Source organism: Schistocerca gregaria, chromosome 3 (assembly GCF_023897955.1).
Source record: "Schistocerca gregaria isolate iqSchGreg1 chromosome 3, iqSchGreg1.2, whole genome shotgun sequence".
NCBI lineage: Eukaryota > Metazoa > Arthropoda > Insecta > Orthoptera > Acrididae > Schistocerca > Schistocerca gregaria.
This window is the reverse complement of record NC_064922.1, coordinates 474,069,701-474,091,712: the sequence shown is the minus strand read 5'-3', so window position 1 is coordinate 474,091,712 and position 22,012 is coordinate 474,069,701. Positions and strand designations below refer to the sequence as shown.

The window sequence follows — 22,012 nt, the reverse complement described above, 5'->3', positions numbered from 1 at the left end:
GTTTTTGGGGGTGTCCGGATAGTTTTGATCACAAAGTGTATATATTTTTGGAAATATGTGCTTGTTTTCTACCTATCGATCACTGTCTGTATTGTCTCAGACTGTCCTTTCTTTTGTACTGTTTCCACTTCCAGATCTGTTAAACAATATAAAAGTAAATGATGACTGGGTACTGATCCCGTATTTGCAATATTAGAAAGCTAATTTTTTCGATCTAATTACAGTACAAGTAATGCATAACATGCCACTTCTCGAAGTTACAGATTAACCAATCTCACACTTTCCCTGTAGTATACTAAAGCCATTTTTGTTTCAGTCAAATTTCTTTTAAAGTTAAGCGCCAGTATACAAGTTTGGCTTTAGTATACACATTCCATCACAAAAAAAATTTCGAATCTGATTTTTTCCTGGCGTGAAAGCGACTTCAGCGCAGTAGCTAACATACAACTGTACGCAAAAGACGTGCAATAAATCAGTCACTGTTAAATACTTTTTATGCACGACCAGAGTGTGTCAACGGTTTGTCGTAAACGGGAATGGAGCAACGTTTCTAGATCAAATGTTCAAGATAGTCTCTAGACCGTTTTGAAGAAGAGAAAAGTGTATGCAAAGTTCGATACGCACATCTAGCTCAAATGGTTCAAATGGCTCTAAGCACTACGGGACTTAACATATGTGGTCATCAGTCCCCTAGAACTTAGAACTACTTAAACCTAACTAACCTAAGGACATCACACACATCCATGCCCGAGGCAGGATTCGAACCTGCGACCGTAGCAGTCGCGCGGTTCCGGACTGTAGCGCTAGAACCGCTATGCCACCGCGGCCGGCCGCACATCTAGCCTCGCGAACAAAAACAACCACGTAGGGACGCCTGCAGTGGCTGGATTAAAATGCAAAACGCGGACAACTGTTTTCTGCAAAAATTCATCACGGGTAACGAGGCTTGATCTTATCATTTCGAATCTACCACAAAACGACAAAGTACAGAAATTAATATGAAAGGTCAATGCTTTGACCGCGTAACCGACGTCCAATCTAGTGGAACACGTGAGTTGAACAGCATCCCAAATAAGTGCTTTTCTGACAGTTTCAAGTGGTATGCGCTCGACTCAAGTGGGTTGGCGGGTGGGGGAGATTAGTTAGAATACCTCAAACATTAAACCACCGTATTAACTTTCCTCTATTTTTTAATAAACCTGTATCGAAACTTTTTGAAATGCCAGGGTTTCGTTTAGACTGTTTACTCTGTAACTACGAGGAACTGAATGTTATACAGCGATTGTATTCTAATTAAATAGAATATTTTTAACTCTGTATCATTGTAAAAATTGCTCTGAACACTATGGGAGTTAACGTCTGAGGTCATCAGTCCCCTAGAACTTAGAACTACTTAAACCTAACTAACCTAAGGACATCACACACATCCATGCACGAGGCCGGATTCGAACCTGCGACCGTAGCAGCAGCGCGGTTCCGGACTGAAGCGTCTAGAACCGCTCGGCCACCGCGGCTGGCTGTAGTATTTTAAAAACAGGATTAGAAACCATTTGTCATTTATTTTCATATTATTTAATCTGAAGAAGGGCGACACTGACCGGAACTGGTCAGTTTCTGATAACAAAAGCAGTGATCGACAAACAGGAAATAAGTGGATTTTCGTTAAATAAGGAACGCAGATAACACCCTGCAGACAAGTATTCCACTTTCCTTATCTTGAAGGTCACAATCACAATTTCTTGGCAATTTCTTGTTATTAACTAAAAGATAAACTGTATCCAAGAGGCAGCCGGTTGAGAGTGACTGCAAGTATTAAAGTTATACATTTCTCCTTTGTGATAAGTTTAGCATCGCGTCTACATGAAAGACGTTAGAAACTAACTTCAAGGTATCACCTTTACGCAGTTGAAAAGGGATGCCCTAAGCGCTGTGGCAGAAAGCATTGGGACTGGGCCAAGTGGTCTACAAAAGTCTACATTACGTCGAGCAAGGATGTAACCTAGTTCCACGAGTATTGTTCTACTTTGGGCTCTTATTACGTAAACTGAAGGTGGAGGGGGGAGAAAGGCGCGGAGTAGCCGCGCGGTTTGGGGCGCCATGTCACGGACTGCGCGGCCGCTCCCTCCGCGGGTTCGAGTCCTCCCTCGGGCATGGGTGGGTGTGTTGTCCTTATCATAAGTTAGTTTAAGTAGTGTGTAAGTGTATGGACCGATAACCTAAGCAGTTTGGTCCCTTAGGAATTCACTTACATTTGAACATTTGGGGGAGAAAGGAAAAGGAAAGGGAAAGAAATATCAGCTGCATTGGGATGTTGTGCAGAATCAGCGGCGACGAATGAAATGTGTGCGGACCAGGATTCTAACCCACGGTCGCCTGTTTACTAGGCAGTTGCTGTAACCACTGCACCACCTGGACACGGTGTCCATCCCGACGAGCGACCACCTCGGCACGTCTCCAGGCCGACCCACATTGGCACCTAGTGCCACATATCTGCAGTCGCTGTCCAAGTCCCCGGTGTTCGCTACTTTGTGGTTCACTCAGGTGGTCGAAAGTAATTATGTATCCACACTGATGGTGTTGGATTCATTGCCCAACGAGACGAATCAGTTGGATGAATGCGTGGTGTCGGTCAGAAAAATCAGACACCACACATTCACATAATTTCATAAGATTCTTACATACGTTGACAGAGCACTGAAAGACCTAAGTCGAAACAAGGCGCCAGGAGTAGACAACATTCCATTAGAACAGCTGACAGCTTTGGGATAGCCAGGCCTAGCAAAACTCTACCATCTGGTGAGCAAGATGTATGAGACAGGAGAATTACCCTCAGACTTCAAGAAGAATATAATAATTCCAATCCCAAAGAAAGCACTTGTTGACAGATGTGAAAATTACCGAACTATCAGTTTCATAAGCCACGGCTGCAAAGTACTAACTAATACGAATTCTTTACAGAAGAATTGAAAAACTGGTAGAAGCCGACCTCGGGGAAGATCAGTTTGGATTCCATGGAAATGTTGGAACGCGTGAGGCAATACTGACCCTACGACTTATCTTAGAAAATAGATTAAGGAAAGGCAAACCTACATTTATAGCAATTGTAGACTTAGAGAAAGCTTTTGACAATGTAGACTGGAATACTCGCTTTCAAATTTTGAAGGTGGCAGGGGTAAAATACAGGGAGCGAAAGGCTATTTACAATTTGTACAGAAACCAGATGGCTGTTATAAGAGTCGAGGGGCATGAAACGGAAGCAGTGGTTGGGAAGGGAGTGAGACAGGGTTGTAACCTCTCCCCGATGTTATTCAATCTGTATATTGAGCAAGCACTAGAGGAAACAAAAGAAAAATTCGGAGTACGAATTAAAATCCATGGAGAAGAAATAAAAACTTTGAGGTTCCGCGATGACATTGTAATTCTGTCAGGGACAGCAAAGGACCTGGAAGAGCAGCTGAACGGAATGGACAGTGTCTTGAAAGGAGGATATAAGACGAACAACAACAAAAGCAAAACGAGGATAATGGAATGCAGTCGAATTAAATCAGGTGATGCTGAGGGAATCACATTAGGACATGAGACACTTAAAGTAGTAAAAGAGTTTTGCTATTTGGGGAGCAAAATAACTGATGATGGTCGAAGTAGAGAGGATATAAAATGTAGACTGGCAATGGCAAGGAAAGCGTTTCTGAAGAAGAGAAATTTGTTAACATCGAGTATAGATTTAAGTGTCAGGAAGACGTTTCTGAAAGTATTTGTATGGAGTGTAGCCATGTATGGAAGTGAAACGTGGACGACAAATAGTTTAGACAAGAAGAGAATAGAAGCTTTCGAAATGTGGTGCTACAGAAGAATGCTGAAGATCATATGGGTGATCTCACATAACTAATGAGGAGGTACTGAATAGCATTGGAGAGAAGAGAAATTTGTGGCACAACTTGACTAGAAGAAGGGATCGGTTGGTAGGGCATATTCTGAGGCATCAAGGGATCACCAATTTAGTATTGGAGGACAGCGTGGAGGGTAAAAATCGTAGACGGAGACCAAGAGATGAATACACTGAACAGATTCAGAAGGATGTAGGTTGCAGTAGGTACTGGGAGATGAAGAAGCTTGCACAGGACAGAGTAGCATGGAGAGCTGCATCAAACCAGTCTCAGGACTGAAGACCATAACAACATCAACGTTTACACAGCTATTGTAGATTAATCATATGGCACTCGGCAGAGAGAAATAATTCGAAATTTAGTAATTGTCAACAGCACGATAATATTTATTATATGTTTAGTGTTATAAAACTTATTGACTGCAGAAAATGATACAACATTTAGTAACTTGATTTGCAGGAAAGTGGAAAAACGTTATTCATAACAGAGTGTGGAAAGTACACTCTGGAAGTTCTTTAGAAAGGGTTTGTTAGCCAACTTAGTCTACACACTAAATTTGCCTAGAGAAATTTCTTTTGTGTATGAGTATCTATACTTCTTCTAACAGAGGTGTGGTGAGTCTCTTATCTGCTAAGTATTATATCTTCGTATTATTCTCAGTGTTTCTCATTGAGGGTTTTTCTTCAGCAATGTGGGCCCCTTCTACTGTGTATTGTGTGCTTTGTTTCAGTCGTCATACTTGTATGGCGGATGAGAGGTAGATACTTTTCTCATTACTTGAATGAAGGGAATTCTATCTGTCTTACTTGTTACAAAGGTAAAACATTTCACAGTAGAGGAGAGATTACGTCGGATAAATACTTCTCTTCGTGTTTAACAACCGTGGTCGATGCTCTCTGTATTAAACATCTGAGTTGAATAATTTATCTGTTATGCTGCTTTCACTTTTACTGTACCGAAATTTTTATTTTAATGAAGCCAGTACCACCTCTTTATTTTTGTCTTATGATAGAGCAAAGAACTGTTAATTTACGAGTGGGACTCAAAGAGATTACGACATCCTGCACGAAAGGGTGAAAACGAAGTTTTTGTTAATCGTCCCATCTTCTTCTCTCCGGACTTCATTTATGTCATTTAATGCCGAAATATCGCAGATATAATTCTTCGTTTCTGGAATACATTTCATGAATTTGCCAAGTCTGTTATCTCCAGAAATTTGTTTTCTTTTTTCTTTCTTTATTGGCGTTTGACCATCGTCATAAAGCCATTGATTTTAGTTTATATTTTCTAAATACGTAAGGAATCAATGATGCGCAGCGTTTGCAGTTACGCAGAATATAGCTGAGACACGTCACAAAGGTTGGTGATATTCTTTGATGTACGTTCCTCAATTTCACTAATGGAAGCTCCGGCTTCGTTGAACCTTATCTTTCCTTGTCATCTGTAGACCGGTCCCAACTAGCACCCTCCGTTTCTGCCCAGAAGGGAATCAAGATGGAATTATTTTTCAAGATGGAATTATTTTTTAGTAGCTGTAGTTTTATGACTGATATATTACACCTATCACAACGTTATATCAGTTTCACAATTCGTAGACTGAGGGACATCAATCATACAAACGAATTTTCTTGTCTTCTGGGTAATTCACTTTGTTTTTTTAAGTACATATGTAGAAGTTCAAAATGTTTGTGCGACTCAATCAGAAACACAGACAGTTAATAATCAAAATAATAGCATTCCGTAAGTGATTCCAGGTGAGCGGTGTAAGCCATTCGAGGTGTGAAGAATGGTGTAGCATCTGGAGATTATAGTATTCTAGTGGAACTGGCGAGGCAGTACAAAAGAAACATCCAAAAGTTGTTTAAGAATTGTCTTCGGACGACAGAAATTTCGTTAAACTGGAATAATTCTGTAATTATTCACAAGAAGAGAGACAGAGTAGATATGAAAATTCATAAATCTGCCAGCCTTTTCTTGTCAGTGTACACCTAACACCACAAAAACTAGCCGCCGGTAATCACTTAAAGTCTTAAAACTGGCGCGAATGAAATACCACATTTCTCATTTACATTGGAATCACGTGGAAGAGGAAATTTTATTTCAAAAATTACATGAAAATGTTCCTGTTAGTACTATAGAAATATTCCAAGAGATGAAAATATTTTTTACACAAGGAATGCGGTTTTACGGTCGACAATGGTAGTGTACCGTAACGAAATATCCTTAGAAGTAGTTTTGTCGGTGGTCTTTGTAGATGAATGGTCGTTAATTTACCTTTTGGGAGCTTGGAGCATGGAGTGGCTACAGCAGCTTACCAACCATCACATATGCAATTCAGAAGTTGATTGTGACTCCAGACCGAAACCAGCTAGGATACATTAAGAAAACATAACGTATACTTTTGCTTTTATTACCTGAGACTTCAAATTTCGGAATAAACTTTCGATAAATGATTTTATGAGCTGCTAAGAGCAGCAAACAGGGATTGACAGGACTGTAGTACTTATGATTTCGTTGCGAATGCAGTGTTTGTTAAATTAAGACATGATCAGACGTTTCTCTATGTGATACTGAAAGCACAACGCAGATTTTACGCAAAGAAATGGGGAACTGTATAAAGCCTCATTTAGTTAATCTGGCTTATGAACAATAGAAAACAATAAACAATATGAACAATAACATCTACTTTGAAAAGGAGATAAAATGCACAAAACAGGTATTAGCTCAAAATTGTGGCGAGAAGTGGACAGGTAGCATAAATGTTAACGTCGGGAGTCAATATCGTTAAAATAGTCCCGTATATAATCATAGAGAGATTTAGAGGTATGGTTATGTAAAAGTGACAACAATAAGCGTGGGCTGATAATCATGTGAAAGCTAGATGCGCAGGGTTCAAATCTGCTCGTCAGTACCTATAGACGGCACCTACCATACAAAGCTGTTCACCACAGGAGTCGACGACTTTGAGTACAGCTGCAAACGCACTATTATGCACCAAAGCAGGATCGGCCATGGTTTGCAAACAGCACAGGTGCCAATGTGTTGCACGTATGCGGTTCGAGGCTCGGACTGACCGGCACTCCACAGTGCATCTTTGCTTTGCTCGGTCCTTCTCGAAACTGCTCGGTACATTTCATTTAGCGGTGTGATGCGAAGCTATTTATTCCGGCATTTGGTGTTGCATTTTTCTCTCCGCATGACTTTTTTTCAGTTCGTCAGAATCGTGGTGTCTGCGCTATTTATCCTTCGATACTTGCTGTTGGAATGAAGGAAGTTTATAGATCCTGTGACTCTTTGCACAAAAGGAGCCAGTCTCGCGATCATTCGTCACAAGGCTTTAAAAATTAATGGATATCACAGAAGAGAAGGCTGAGAATACTCAAAATTGATTACTCCTTCGCATAATCGATGGGTACCGCAAATTTTCTGTGAAACAGCGTTGCAACACCATGTAGAAAGAAATTAAATATGTAGCTGACGATCGTAGAGCAAAAAATTACAATGATGGACAGATGATTTGTACGGCATTAGTTGTTTTGTTCGTAAATAAGCGCTTTTTACTAAACTTCCAGGCATGGAGTACGTGATGAAACTGTGGTATGAACACTAAATTTTCTGAAGTCGCACGTATTATTATATATTGCTACGAAGTACGTTGGTAAATTCAATGAAATTCGAATAAACACCCGCTATTGTTGAATGTCTGATGGAAAAATAAAATCAGGAAGGAAAGTTAGAACAGCTGGAATGGTTTGCGGACCTCGCAATTTAAGAGGACTTGAACGCAGACTGTCTACAGTAAGAAGTGAGAAATAAGTTATTTCTGTTTTCTTGGGGTTGCATTTAAAAAGAAACTCGTATTGTGAGAGGAACAACATTTGAAACAAAAAAAATCTTCCATATTCTTAAGTCACAGGCGTTAAATAAAGCGCGAATTTTGAAGAATGCATTGTGCCGTTGAAAGAATTACAAGAATATTTTTCTAAATTTTTTGAGGATACTGCCTATCTTAAAAGGGGGAGTCCACTGGAAATGAGAAAGATGGGGAAAAAAACAAGTAAACCGTTTATTACTTCAAAAATTATGGCCGTAGCTGTTAATGCGTTTATCCCACAGTGAGAGAAGATGGGCGGCTTGCCCATGGATAAATGTTTGTAGGTGCTTTCAGAACCATGACTGTACCCAGGCGTGCACCTCTTCATCTCAACCAGATCAAAAGCGACGTACGTCTTTTTACTGGGCTCCAGAAATATGGAATTAATTTGGGAAGAAATCTAGACTGTATGGACGACGTATAGAAGCTCCCAGCGAAACTTCTTCAGCGTAGTCGAATCATGCAAGGCAACATGTGAGTGATGCCGTCCGTCAACATTCCTGGGTGTTCGGACTAGACGGCGCGCTTTTTTCAAAGTGTCGACGTATAGCTGTTGCTTAAATTGTGGCGCCGTATCCCAGAAAGTCACTGAACAGAGGGCCCTTACGGTACAATAAAAACGTCATCATGGCTACGCTGCACCAGATCCGCCGGGAAGCCCTTACGCATCCACCATACATTTCCGCTCTCTCGCCCTGCGATTTCCATATTTTTGGATCCTCGAAGACAGACATTCGTGGCCGTGATTTGTTTCGGGCGAATAGGTGCACACCTGGGAGCAATCATGATTCCGTAGGTGACAGTGGGATAAATGTATTAATAGTTTTAGCTACTACTTTTGAAATAATAAACAGTTTACTTAGAGTTTCCCATCTTCCTTGTTTTCATTTGACAGACCCTTATACGTTTTCACGAGATACTTTGCCCTTATCTTCGAGCGTCTGCCAGTTCAGTTCTTTCAGCATCTTCGTGACAGTCCCCCTTGGGTCGAACAAACATGTGATCATTCGTGCTGCCCTTATTTATATCCGTTCCAGTATCCTCTGTTAGCCCTCTCTGGTATGGATCCCACACACTTGAGCAATATTTTGGGATGGGCCACAAGAGTTTTTTGTAGGCTGTCTTCTTTGTAGGCTGTTTGCATTTCCCTAGTATTCTGCTAATGTCCACAGTCTGCCACCCGCTCTTCATACGAATGAGGTAATAAGATTTTTTCAATGCATACACCTAAAAATGGTTACACCCAGGTATTTGCATGAGCTGACAGTTAACAATTGGACTCGTGTATTTTATAGTGACAGTTTTACTTTCCTTAACATCTCATGTCAGTCTTTGCACGACTTTGAAATCGTTTCAAGAGCGGACAGAGCATTTGTGTAGCTTGTTTCAGACAGTACCTCATTATAGATAACTGCAACTACTGTGAACAGTCTGAGGTTACTATTAGTATTGAATGTGGTTCCCAGGTTGTGCAGCGACCGTAAACCATAAAATTACCAATAAAGCAGCAACCAGTTGAAAAATCATGTTTTATTTATTCACCTTGTCTGCTAAGTCATTACTATGCAACATGAACAGCAAGGGTCTCAACACACTCCTGTGGTGCACGCCCGAAGTTACTTCTATTCATGTCGATGATTCTCCGTCCAACATAACTTGTTGCATCCCCTCTACCAAAAACCCTCTATCCAGGCGCAAGTTTCACTTGATACGCCAAACGACCGTACTTCTGATACTGAGTATAGATCTGGTACTGAGTCAAATCCTTTTTGGAAATCAAGAAATACGGCATATTCCTCGCTGCCTTGAAGAAAATAAGTGTACCCCCTGCGACAAAAGTGAGAGTTGGGTTTAATATGACTTTGATTTCGGAATCCATGCTGGCTGGCGTCGAAGAGGTAACTTTGTTCAAGATACCTCATTACGTTTGAGCTAAGAACACATCGGTATGCATCCGACAGCATGAGTATCTACACTCCTGGAAATGGAAAAAAGAACACATTGACACCGATGTGTCAGACCCACCATACTTGCTCCGGACACTGCGAGAGGGCTGTACAAGCAATGATCACACGCACGGCACAGCGGACACACCAGGAACCGCGGTGTTGGCCGTCGAATGGCGCTAGATGCGCAGCATTTGTGCACCGCCGCCGTCAGTGTCAGCCAGTTGGCCGTGGCATACGGAGCTCCATCGCAGTCTTTAACACTGGTAGCATGCCGCGACAGCGTGGACGTGAACCGTATGTGCAGTTGACGGACTTTGAGCGAGGGCGTATAGTGGGCATGCGGGAGGCCGGGTGGACGTACGCCGAATTGCTCAACACGTGGGGCGTGAGGTCTCCACAGTACATCGATGTTGTCGCCAGTGGTCGTCGGAAGGTGCACGTGCCCGTCGACCTGGGACCGGACCGCAGCGACGCACGGATGCACGCCAAGACCGTAGGATCCTACGCAGTGCCGTAGGGGACCGCACCGCCACTTCCCAGCAAAGTAGGGACACTGTTGCTCCTGGGGTATCGGCGAGGACCATTCGCAACCGTCTCCATGAAGCTGGGCTACGGTCTCGCACAACGTTAGGCCTTCTTCCTCTCACGCCCCAACATCGTGCAGCCCGCCTCCAGTGGTGTCGCGACAGGCGTGAATGGAGGGACGAATGGAGATGTGTCGTCTTCAGCGATGAGAGTCGCTTCTGCCTTGGTGCCAATGATGGTCGTATGCGTGTTTGGCGCCGTGCAGGTGAGCGCCACAAGCAGGACAGCATACGACCGAGGCACACAGGGCCAACACCCGGCATCATGGTGTGGGGAGCGATCTCCTACACTGGCCGTACACCTCTGGTGATCGTCGAGGGGACACTGAATAGTGCACGGTACATCCAAACCGTCATCGAACCCATCGTTCTACCATTCCTAGACCGGCAAGGGAACTTGCTGTTCCAACAGGACAATGCACGTCCGCATGTATCCCGTGCCACCCAACGTCCTCTAGAAGGTGTAAGTCAACTACCCTGGCCAGCAAGATCTCCGGATCTGTCCCCCATTGAGCATGTTTGGGACTGAATGAAGCGTCGTCTCACGCGGTCTGCATGTCCAGCACGAACGCTGGTCCAACTGAGGCGCCAGGTGGAAATAGCATGGCAAGCCGTTCCACAGGACTACATCCACCATCTCTACGATCGTCTCCATGGGAGAATAGCAGCCTGCATTGCTGCGAAAGGTGGATATACACTGTACTAGTGCCGACATTGTGCATGCTCTGTTGCCTGTGTCTATGTGCTTGTGGTTCTGTCAGTGTGATCATGTGATGTATCTGACCCCAGGAATGTGTCAATAAAGTTTCCCCTTCCTGGGAAAATGAATTCACGGTGTTCTTATTTCAATTTCCAGGAGTGTAATAAACACACCCAAAAAATTTTGCATCTCTCTGGATCCCAGAACTCCTCAAGATAGACGTTGACGGTGGATACTGTATCGCAGCCACCGTCTCTTTGACTGTTCAGAGATGTCACTAAACCCACTCAAATAAGTCAACAACAATGCATGAGCAAAGCCTATTAGACGGAGAGGGTCCGACAGTCGATCAGTACAGTCATTCCATCAGGAAGACGGTACACGGCTCGTGTTGTTAGTAGTTCAACCAAGCCTATACCGTCAATACCGCTGTTCGATCGCGTCCGCTTTCTTACTTTGAGCCAGCAAGGGCTCTCAACGAGGACGACCGCTACCTACGTATTACGGCTCGGAGGAACCCTGACAGCAACGCCACCATGTTGAATAATGATCTTCGTGCAGCCCCAGGACGTCGTGTTACGGCTCAAACAGTGCGCAATAGGCTGCATGATGCCCAACTTCACTCCCGACGTCCATGGCGAGGTCCATCTTCGCAAACACGACACCATGCAACGCGGTACAGATGGGCCCAACATGCCGAATGGACCGATTAGGACTGGCATCACGTTCTCTTCACCGATGAGTGTCGGATATCCTTTCAGTCAGATAATCGTCGGAGACGTGTTTGGACACAATCCGGTCAGGCTGAAAGCTTTAGACACACTGTCCAGCGAGTGTAGCAAGGTGGAGGTTCCCTGCTGTTTTGGGGTGGCATTATGTGGGGTCGACGTACACCGCTGGTGGTCATGGAAGGCGCCATAACGACTGTACGATACGTGAATGCCATCCTCCGACCGATAGCGTAGCCATATCGACAGCACATTGGAAGGGCATTCGTCTTCAAGGACGACAGTTCGCGCCCCCATCGTGCACATCTTGTGAATGACTTCCTTCAGGGTAACGTCATCGCTCGACTAGAGTGGCCAGCATGTTCTCCAGACATGAACCCTATCGAACATGTCTGGGATAGATTGAAAAAGGCTGTTTATGGACAAAGTGACCCACCACCCACTTTGAGGAATCTACGCCAAATCGCCGTTGAGGAGTGGGACAATCTGGTCCAACAGTGCCTTGATGAACTTGTGGACAATATGCCATGACAAATACAGGAATGGATCAATGCAAGAGGACTTACTACTGGATATTAAAGGTACCGGTGTGTACAACAGACTGGCCCACCACCTCTGAAGGTCTCGCTGTATGGTAGTACAATATGCAATATGTGGTTTTCATTAGCAATAAAAAGGGGGGAAATGATGTTTATGTTGATCTCTATTCCAATTTTCTGTACAAGTTCCGGAACCCTCGGAACCGATGTGAGCAAAACATTTTTTGATGTGTGTATGTTTCAAAACACCGCGCATAAAAACAGGATATTCCTGTGCTCATAACACGGATTCTATTGGTGATAAAAATGTAAGTCAAGTGTTTTGGAGAGCCCTTGGGATAGTGAGTATTTTTATACCATAAAGAAGGATCGTCTTCGGGTCATTAACCTATAGTCTCCTTCAGTCCTCCCATAGCACTGTTCTGTCATTGTCAACTATCATCCAGTATTTATTTCTTTTCCGTCTCTTTGCCATTGCCATTGTCTTCTTATCGCGTCATAAAAAGCACGAATATGGTTGCAAGCCAGATTCTTTGGGGAAAATATTAAAGCTGCTGAGGAAGGTAGAGTGGGGCAGCTGGTACCCCACTTTTCAGCCAGAGTCTTTTAACTAAACAGGAACATATTCGCATTTTTTGTTCTCCGATAGGAGCATTTTTCCTCTGGTGTTAAGAGTTTACGACAAACAAATGTCATGGATACTGGACTTTAGTTTTTTGGATCACTTCTATAGTTTTAGGGCTCACTTCTACTTTACTTCTTGTAGACGAGTTTTACCAGTGCTTCCTTCCAACTACTAGGCAAGGTTTTTCTGCTCGAGGGATCTGCGGTAGATTATAGTTAAAATAGACGCTAAGTCAACCGTGATTCCAGTACAGAATAGGATAGGGATTCCACCGGGGCCTGGAGCTTTGTTCAATTTTAACGTCCCAGTTATTTATAGGTGCGGTTGACACTAGTTTCGACACAACTCATCTGCTCAATGGTTGTTGGTGTAAATTGGGGCAGTACTGGTTACGAAACACGAACATCAACCAAGAAATTTCATAAGATGCTTATAGCATATATTTTATATCGCCAAAAAAATCGCAAATATTGTGCAATGATTGAAAAATAGGACTCAGAAAGCCGTGAAGGAAATGGAACAAATGAATGAACGAATGCAGTGCAAATCTGATTTCAGCTTATAATAACATGAAAGAAGAAGAAGTTATGATGAGAATGCTGGCAGTGATGTCTCTAATATCGACATTAAACAAAACTGCCATTCAGTCTATAAAAATGAGAGGAAGGAAATGTAACATCTACTCGTAACGATTACTACATAAGTGCTGCTGATACTTTATCAATAAATGCGAAAAGCGTCTGATGAACAAGTTTTTCAATTTTCATACAGCTTAAGAAAGGGAGAAACCAAAGTGACAAGAAGAGATTCACCCAGATGAGCGCGGGTCGGATTGGAACTCTTTCAGCTGGCACATTTTGCTCGCAGATAATTTCCAGCTTGTTTCAGACTAACGAAAATTCTAGACTATAGGAATATTCATATGAGAATTACATCAGTATAATTGTTAGAGCAGACTGCTGCAGTAAATACCACGTTACTTGCAAACGAATCTTACTCACTGGACAACGCTAATTGTAAACTCATTTTATCTTGAAGACTATGGGAACCCTTAATAAGTCTGTCAAGAATATGTTTATGCACATCAACTGGTCACCTGATGTTGTTGCTCATCGGATCTTCCTTAACTGATGTTTTGGGGTCACATAAATAGGGCTAATTCTGTAGAAATAGGGCTAATTCCGTAGAAATGCTGGAACACGTGAGGCAATACTGACCCTACGACTTATAAGATAGATTAAGGAAATGCAAACCTACGTTTCCAGCATTTGTAGACTTAGAGAAAGCTTTTGACAATGTAGACTGGAATACTCTCTTTAAAATTCTGAAGGTGGCAGGGGTAAAATACAGGAAGCGAAAGGCTATTTACAATTTGTACGGAAACCAAATGGCAGTTATAAGACTCGAGGGACATGAAACGGAAGCAGTGGTTGGGAAGGGAGGGAGACAGTGGTGTAGCCTCTCCCCGATGTTATTCAACCTTTATATTGAGCAAGCAGTGAAGGAAACAAAAGAAAAATTCGGTATAGGAATTGCAATCCATGGAGAAGAAATAAAAACTTTGAGGTTCACCGATGACATTATAATTCTGTCAGAGACAGCAAAGGACCTGGAAGAGTAGTTGAACGGAATGGACTGTGTCTTGAAAGGGGGATATAGGATGAACAGCAACAAAGATAAAACGAGGACAATGGAATGTAGTCGCATTAATTCTGGTGATACTGAGGGAATTAGATTAGGAAATGAGACACTTAAAGTAGTAAAGGAGTTTTTCTATTTGGGGAGCAAAATAACTGATGACGGTCGAAGTAGAGAGGCTATAAAATGTAGACAGGTAATGGCAAGGAAAGCGTTTCTGAAGAAGAGAAATTTGTTAACATCGAGTATAGATTTAAGTGTCAGGAACTCGTTTCTGAAAGTATTTGTATTGAGTGTAGCCATGTATGGAAGTGAAACGTGGACGATAAATAGTTTAGGCACGAATTGAATAGAAGCTTTCGAAATGTCGTGCTACAGAAGAATGCTGAAGATTAGATGGGTAGATCACATAACTAATGAGGAAGTATTGAATGGAACTGGGGAGAAACGGAGTTTGTGGCACAACTTGACTAGAAGAAGGGATCGGTTGGTAGGACATGTTCTGAGGCATCAAGGGATCACCAATGAGGGTAAAAATCGTAGAGGGAGATCAAAGGATGAATACACTAAGCAGATTGAGAAGGATGTAGGCTGCAGTAGGTACTGGGAGTTGAAGAAGTTTGCACAGGATAGAGTAGCAACAACAACAACAACAACAAATAGGGCTAAACCCGGCCGGCAAATAAACGTGGACACTAGAATCCTCGCTCTCGACATCGCAGTGGAATAACATGAACAGCCGGCCGCGGTGGTCGAGCGCTTCTAGGCACTTCTGTCCGGAACCGCGCGACTGCTACGGTCGCACATTCGAATCCTACCTCGGGCATGGATGTGTGTGATGTCCTTAGATTAGTTAGGTTTAAGTAGTTCTAAGTTCTAGGGGACCGATGACCTCATATGTTAAGTCCCATAGAGCTCAGAGTCATTTGAACCATTTTAACGTGAAAAAGTCGAAAATTGGTAACGCAGTTGATTTAGATGATACGAGGTTTGTGAAAGGGCAGCCTTTCTCATTGCTTCCATAAGTATTCCTGCTGTGAAATCGCCCACACATGACAAACAAATGACACATACGTGTCTTTGAATACGTCTCCGAGGTGTTTTATCAACTTACTTCGATAGCACGAGGCCGTTAGTACGGTTATCGCAGTCCTGGTGCGATGCAGCATGCCCTCTCACTACACGGCGCATTTTTGCCATCGGCGCAGTCATGCCATTATAGGATAAAAACTGTCGACGGACCTGCGTCTACTCCATTTGCTGCAGCTGTTGCTGCTCAAGTTATTCATATTGGTATAGTCTTACCGAAATCTAAGGAAGAAATGGTGTATGTCATATCTTGATAGAGCCTCTTAAGTTCTGTGTAACATGTAATCGGCGCTGTCATATTGAAATCTACAGGGTGTCCCACGGGCATTGACCAATATTCAGAGCTACGACAGCAACAGTCATTCGAAGCAAAAATGTCTAGTAAACAAGGAGTTTAAAATTTATTTTTTAAAAGCTCTGAGCACCTCTTTGTCTTCGATACTGTGATAGAAATATCATCTACTGCAAGCCCTTTGCTTTCCATATTTTGGGAGGTGCTAGTATGGGCCAGAAAAGAAAAAAGATATCCAGTAAGTATGGGATCAAAGGTGCATAACATAAGAGCTATAATCACTTTTTCATCTTCGCTGGTGTGAAACACAACTGTTCTACTGAACCTTGCTTACTAGACTTTTTTTGCTTCGAATGATCTATCCTATCATGTCCCTGAATACTGAACATTTCCCTTGGGACACCATACGTAACTAATGATGTGATGAACGTAGAGTATGGTTTTACGCTCCCGAATTGCATAGGGCACAGTTTTTACGTGCCGTACAAGCGAAATTAGAACAGCAAATATAACTGCTATAACCACTACATCACGTTAAGGCGAGATGTATTTAATACCAATTTTTATCCAATTATTATATAGGTACGGTTGCAAAGCAGATTCAGTGAATACTTGTCAAATTGTAGTGTCTCAGAATGAGTCTTCTCTCCAATACTAAGTTAACGATTCATTGATGTCTTAGAAATCGCCATATCAACCGATCTCATCTTTTAGTCAAGATGAGGCACAAATTTCTTTTCTCCCAAATTCTGTTCAGTACCTCCTCATTAGTTACCCGATATGTCCGTCTAATCTTCAGCATTCATCTATAGCACCATATTTCGAAAGCTTCTATTCTCTTCTTCTCTGAATTTCTTTTCGTAACTGTTTCACTTCCATACAAGGCTACACTTCAGATATACATCTTCAGAAACGACAACCTTTTTTTTTTTTTGCATGAGTCTGCTGTTGACTGGTTTGATGCGGCCCGCCACGAATTCCATTCCTGCGCTAACCTCTTTATCTCAGAGTAACACTTGCATCCGACGTCCTCAATGATTTTCTGGATGTATTCCAGTCTCTAATTTTCTGGATGTATTCCAGTCTCTGCCTTCCTCTACAGTTTTTGCGCTGTACAGCTACCTCTAGTACCATGGAAGTCATTCTCTCATGTCTTATTAGACATCCTAGCATCCTGCCCCTTCTCCTTATCAGTGTTTTCCACATATTCCTTTCCTCTCCTTTTCTGCGCAGAACCGCCTCATTCCTTACTTTATAAGTCCATCTGATTTTCAGAATTCGTCTGTAGCACCACATCTATATACTGCGATTCTCTTCTGTTCCAGTTTTCCCACAGTCCATGTTTCACTATCATACAATGCTGTACTTCAGACGTACATTCTCAGAAATCTCTTCCTCAAATTAATGCCGGCATTTGATATTAGACTTCTCTTGGCCAAGGATGCCCTTTTTACGAGTGATAGCTGGCCTTACGTATCCTCCGTCCGCCATGGGCTATTTTACTGCCTAGGTAACAGAATTCCGTAACTCCATCTATTTTGTGTCCATCAATCCTGATGTTAAGTTTCTCACTGTTCTCATTTTTACTAATTATCATTACGTTCGTATTTCTTCGATTTACTCCTAATCGTACTCTGTACTCATTAGACTGTTCATTCCGTTCAGCAGATCATGTAATTCTTCTTCACTTTCACTCAGGATAGCAATGATATCAGCGAATCGTATCATTGATATCCTTTCACCTTGAATTTTAATTCCATCCTGAACCTTCCTTTTGTTACCATCATTGCTTCCTCGATGTACAGATTGAACAGAAGGGGCGAAAGGCCACATCCTTGTCTTATACTCTTTTTAATACGAGCACTTCGTTCTTGGTCATTCACTCTTATTATTCCCTGGCTGTTGTACATGTTGTATATGACCCGTCTCTCCCTGTAGCTTATCCGTCCTTTTTTTCAGAATTTCGAACATCTTGCACCATTTTACATTGTCAAACGCTTTTTCCAGGTCGACAAATCCTATGAACGTGTCTTGATTGTTCTTTAGTGTTGCTCCCATTATAAACCGCAACGTCAGAATTGCCTCTCTCATGCCTTTACCTTTCATAAAGCCAAACTGTTCGTCATCTAGCGCATCCTCAATTTTCTTTTCCATCCTTCTGTGTATCATTCTTGTTAACAACTTGGATGCATGAGCTGTTAAGCAGATGGCTCTGAGCACTATGCGACTTAACTTCTGAGGTCATCAGTCGCCTAGAACTTAGAACTAATTAAACCTAACTAACCTAACAACATCACACACTTCCATGTCCGATGCAGGATTCGAACCTGCGACCTTAGCGGTCGCTCGGTTCCACACTGTAGCGCCTAGAACCGAACGGCCACTCCGGCCGGCGATTGTGCGATAATTCTCGCACTTGTCAGGTCTTGCCGTCTTCGGAATTGTGTGGTTGATGCTTTTCCGAAAGTCAGATGGTATGTCGCCAGACTCATACATTCTACACACCAACGTGAATACACTGGACTCGCATTCGGGAGGACGACGGTTCAATCCCGTCTCCGGCCATCCTGATTTAGGTTTTCCGTGATTTCCCTAAATCGTTTCAGGCAAATGCCGGGATGGTTCCCTTGAAAGGGCACGGCCGATTTACTTCCCAATCCTTCCCTACCCCGAGCTTGCGCTCCGTCTCTAATGACCTCGTTGTCGACGGGACGTTAAACACTAACCACCACCACCACCACCACCACCACCAACGTGAATAGTCATTTTGTTGCTACTTCCTACAATGATTTTAGAAATTCTGACGGAATGTTATCTATCCTTTCTGCCTAGGTCCTCCAAAGCTCTTTGCCGGCCGCGGTGGTCTAGCGGTTCTAGGCGCGCAGTCCGGAACCGTGCGACTGCTACGGTCGCAGGTTCGAATCCTGCCTCGGGCATGGATGTGTGTGATGTTCTTAGGTTAGTTAGGTTTAAGTAGTTCTAAGTTCTAGGGGACTGATGACCACAGCAGTTGAGTCCCATAGTGCTCAGAGCCATTTGAACCATTTGAACCATTTGAACCAAAGCTCTTTCAAATTCTGATTCTAATACTGGATCCCCTATCTCTTCTAAATCGACTCCTGTTTCTTCATCTATCACATCAGAGAAATCTTACTCTCTTAGAGGGTTTCAATGTATTCTTTCCACCGTCCCGCTCCCGCCTCTGCATTTAACAGTGGAATTCCCTTTGCACTCTTAACGTGATCACACTTGCTTTTATTGTCACCGAAGGTTGTTTTGACTTTCCTGTAGCTAAGTCTGTCTTTCCTACAATCATTTCTTTTTCAATGTATTCACATTTTTCCTGCAGGCATTTCGTCATAGCTTCCTGCACTTCCTATTTATTTCATTCCTCAGCGACTTGTATTTCTATATTCCTGAGTTTCCCGGAACATTTTTGGGCTTCCTTTTTTCATCGATCAATTGAAGTATTTCTTCTGTTACCCATGGTTTCTTCGCAGTTACCCTCTTTGTACCTACGTTTTCTTTTCCAACTTCTGTGATGGCCCCTTTTTAGAGATGTCCATTCCTCTACAACTGAACTGTCTACTGTGCTATTCCTTATTGCTGTATCTATAGCCTTAGAGAACTGCAACCGTATGTCGTCATTCCTGAGCACTTCCGTATCCCACTTCTTTGAGTATTTATTCTTCCTGTCTAATGTCTTAAACTTCAGTTTACTCTTCATCACTACTATATTGTGATCTGAATCTGTATCTGCTCATGGGCACGCCTTACAATCCAATATCTGATTTCGGAATCTCTGTCTGACCATGATGTAATCTAACTGAAATCTTCCTTTCTCGGCGTATTTCAGCTTTGAAATCTTGACGGGTTACCAGCCGAGTGGCGTCGTCTTCTAGTCGCAACGTTTATATGGATTGCGTATCCATCATCTTCAGGCGAAGATTAGGCATACATTGCATCGATAATGGCACGGAATGTTGTTTTTCAGGTTCTAAGTGATCTTAAAATTTTTAACTTTTTTATTTTCAGCTTTTGTATCGCGATAATATAAAACAAAAGCCTCTCGTTCTTATGTCCTTTTAATCTTTATTACAGATCTGACGAGGCAGTAACCAAAACAACGTTATTATTAATTAAGGAAACAAATTATGCGATCTAGACGGTTTTATTCAGAAAATGGTATACAAGTAAGTGATTTTCAGCTAAAGGGACATTATTGCCAGCCTCATCGTTGCAGAAATTACATAATGCGTATATGTGTCTTGCCTAGAAAAATACAAGTTCTCAATTTTCCAATAGAAAACCAAACTCTTTCTATAACCTTCTTCTGATATCTGCAAATAAAGCGTCGCCATTATTTGGAGGAGGCGTAGATTAGTGTTTAACGTCACGTCTACAACGAGGTCATTAGAGACGGAGCACGACAGGGAAAGATGGGGAAGGAAATCGGCCGTGCCCTTTCAAAGGAGCCATCCCGGCATTTGCCTGAAATGATCTGGGAAATCACGGGAAACCTAAATCAGGATGGCCAGACGCGGAATTGAAGCGTCGTCCTCCCGAATGCGACTCCAGTGTGCTAACCACTGCACCACCTCGCTCGAAGCCATCACTTGGTATTTATCGTGTACCGAGTGGGCATAAACAGTGAGATAAGCTTGTAAGTGTGTTTCGGGGTACGTTGTGCCGAGAAATAATTGTTAAGTAAGAAATTCGTGCGCCGTTTCCGAGTTAATTAGCATTTAAGTAGGCCAATCAGGCCGTCGCGAGTGCATATTCAAGCGGCCCGCCAGAGACGATGTCGCCAAAAGTGTTCGTCGTTCGGTTTCCTAAAACCAAACGAGAGAAACATACAGAAATTGGACATGGGACGGTAGTAAGAACCGAACCTAAGGCAAAGGCGGAATAGTCTCGTATGCTGTCACGTACGTTACGAGAACAACTGACAATCATTGTATCCGGCGTGCCGCTTGAATTTGCCCGCCCAAAGGCATGATTGGCTAACTTACCAATTATTGGTCAACACAACCTACCCTGCAACATGCTGATAAGCTTTTGAGACTATTTCTGACCACCTTGTTTATCATCGAGTGGACATGTCTCCAGTTCTTTTAAATGACGCCTCGTAGTACTCAGTGCTTATGTAGGGTGTATTATGAAAATTCATGATTGAACTTCTTTCTTTTTACTAGCTTAGACGATTTTCCTTTAACTTCATCATTTCCTGTTTCTTACTCCCTGTGCTTTCTCTTAACTGAAGCTGATTTCATTGTTGCAGGAAATCCGCCGACTACCCGGATGGCAGGCAGTGGTCGGCACCCGAGCAGGTGAGGGAGCGATGGCTGCCTGCTGCTCACCAGTGACTCGTCTCGTCACTCTGAAACAGAGTGCATTAAACTGAACCTTCAGTTACCCACAAATTTTTAAGAATTCCTTTACATAATTCATCTTCATCGCAAAAATTCCAGTAGATTGAAAAATTGTGGATGTCAAATCCCCCATCAAATTAAAGCCAGAATCGGACTACAGTCACCTGGAAGCCACGACAAAACTGGAAAACTGTAATCCTGTTGCTCTCGCTCTACTCACATTCCTTCTTGAATACGAGCTGCAGGAGACGCGATGAGATGCGATGTACAGACTCAACATCAAGGATCCAGAGACCAATGAATGTAGATTTATTGTTAACGTTTGTATGTTTTCAGACAGCAACGTAGAAGATCGTTCAGGGTAATCAGTTTATGAAGATGGAGGTTAATGGATCTAAGAGCAAAAGTGTGAGAAAAAGCTTCGTAGAAGCTGTGTAAGGGCAACTACCTTTAAACAAAAATAAGTAAGAGGCATGCGGTGGGGGGGGGGGGGGGGGTATTGACAGTATGGCCGGGAAGTAAATGCGGCCAGAATGAACTATAGGTGCTTGATGGTGGAAGTTATCAGACACTAGAAGAGGGCTGTGTAGCTAAGACAAGGATACCTTCGTACTTGGTAGTCTTACATGCTAAGGCTGATCGTGAGGCCACTTTTGATTCGATTCGCAATGCAGAGAGTATGCCCTATTATTTATAACAACCTGATGTCGACACTACTATAGTGAAGATAATGTC

The 22,012-nt window shown here is 42.8% G+C and overlaps 1 protein-coding gene across 2 annotated transcripts in view; it reads left to right on the top strand.

Annotated features, from left to right (window-relative positions):
* LOC126354997 (uncharacterized) overlaps positions 1 to 22,012 on the top strand; it is a 304,832-nt gene that overhangs the window by 262,621 nt on the left and 20,199 nt on the right. For both annotated transcript variants that reach the window (XM_050005116.1, XM_050005115.1), the window contains one exon: positions 21,187 to 21,235. In XM_050005116.1, the coding sequence (XP_049861073.1) occupies positions 21,187 to 21,235 (49 nt within the window). The remainder of the gene's footprint in view (positions 1 to 21,186; positions 21,236 to 22,012) is intronic.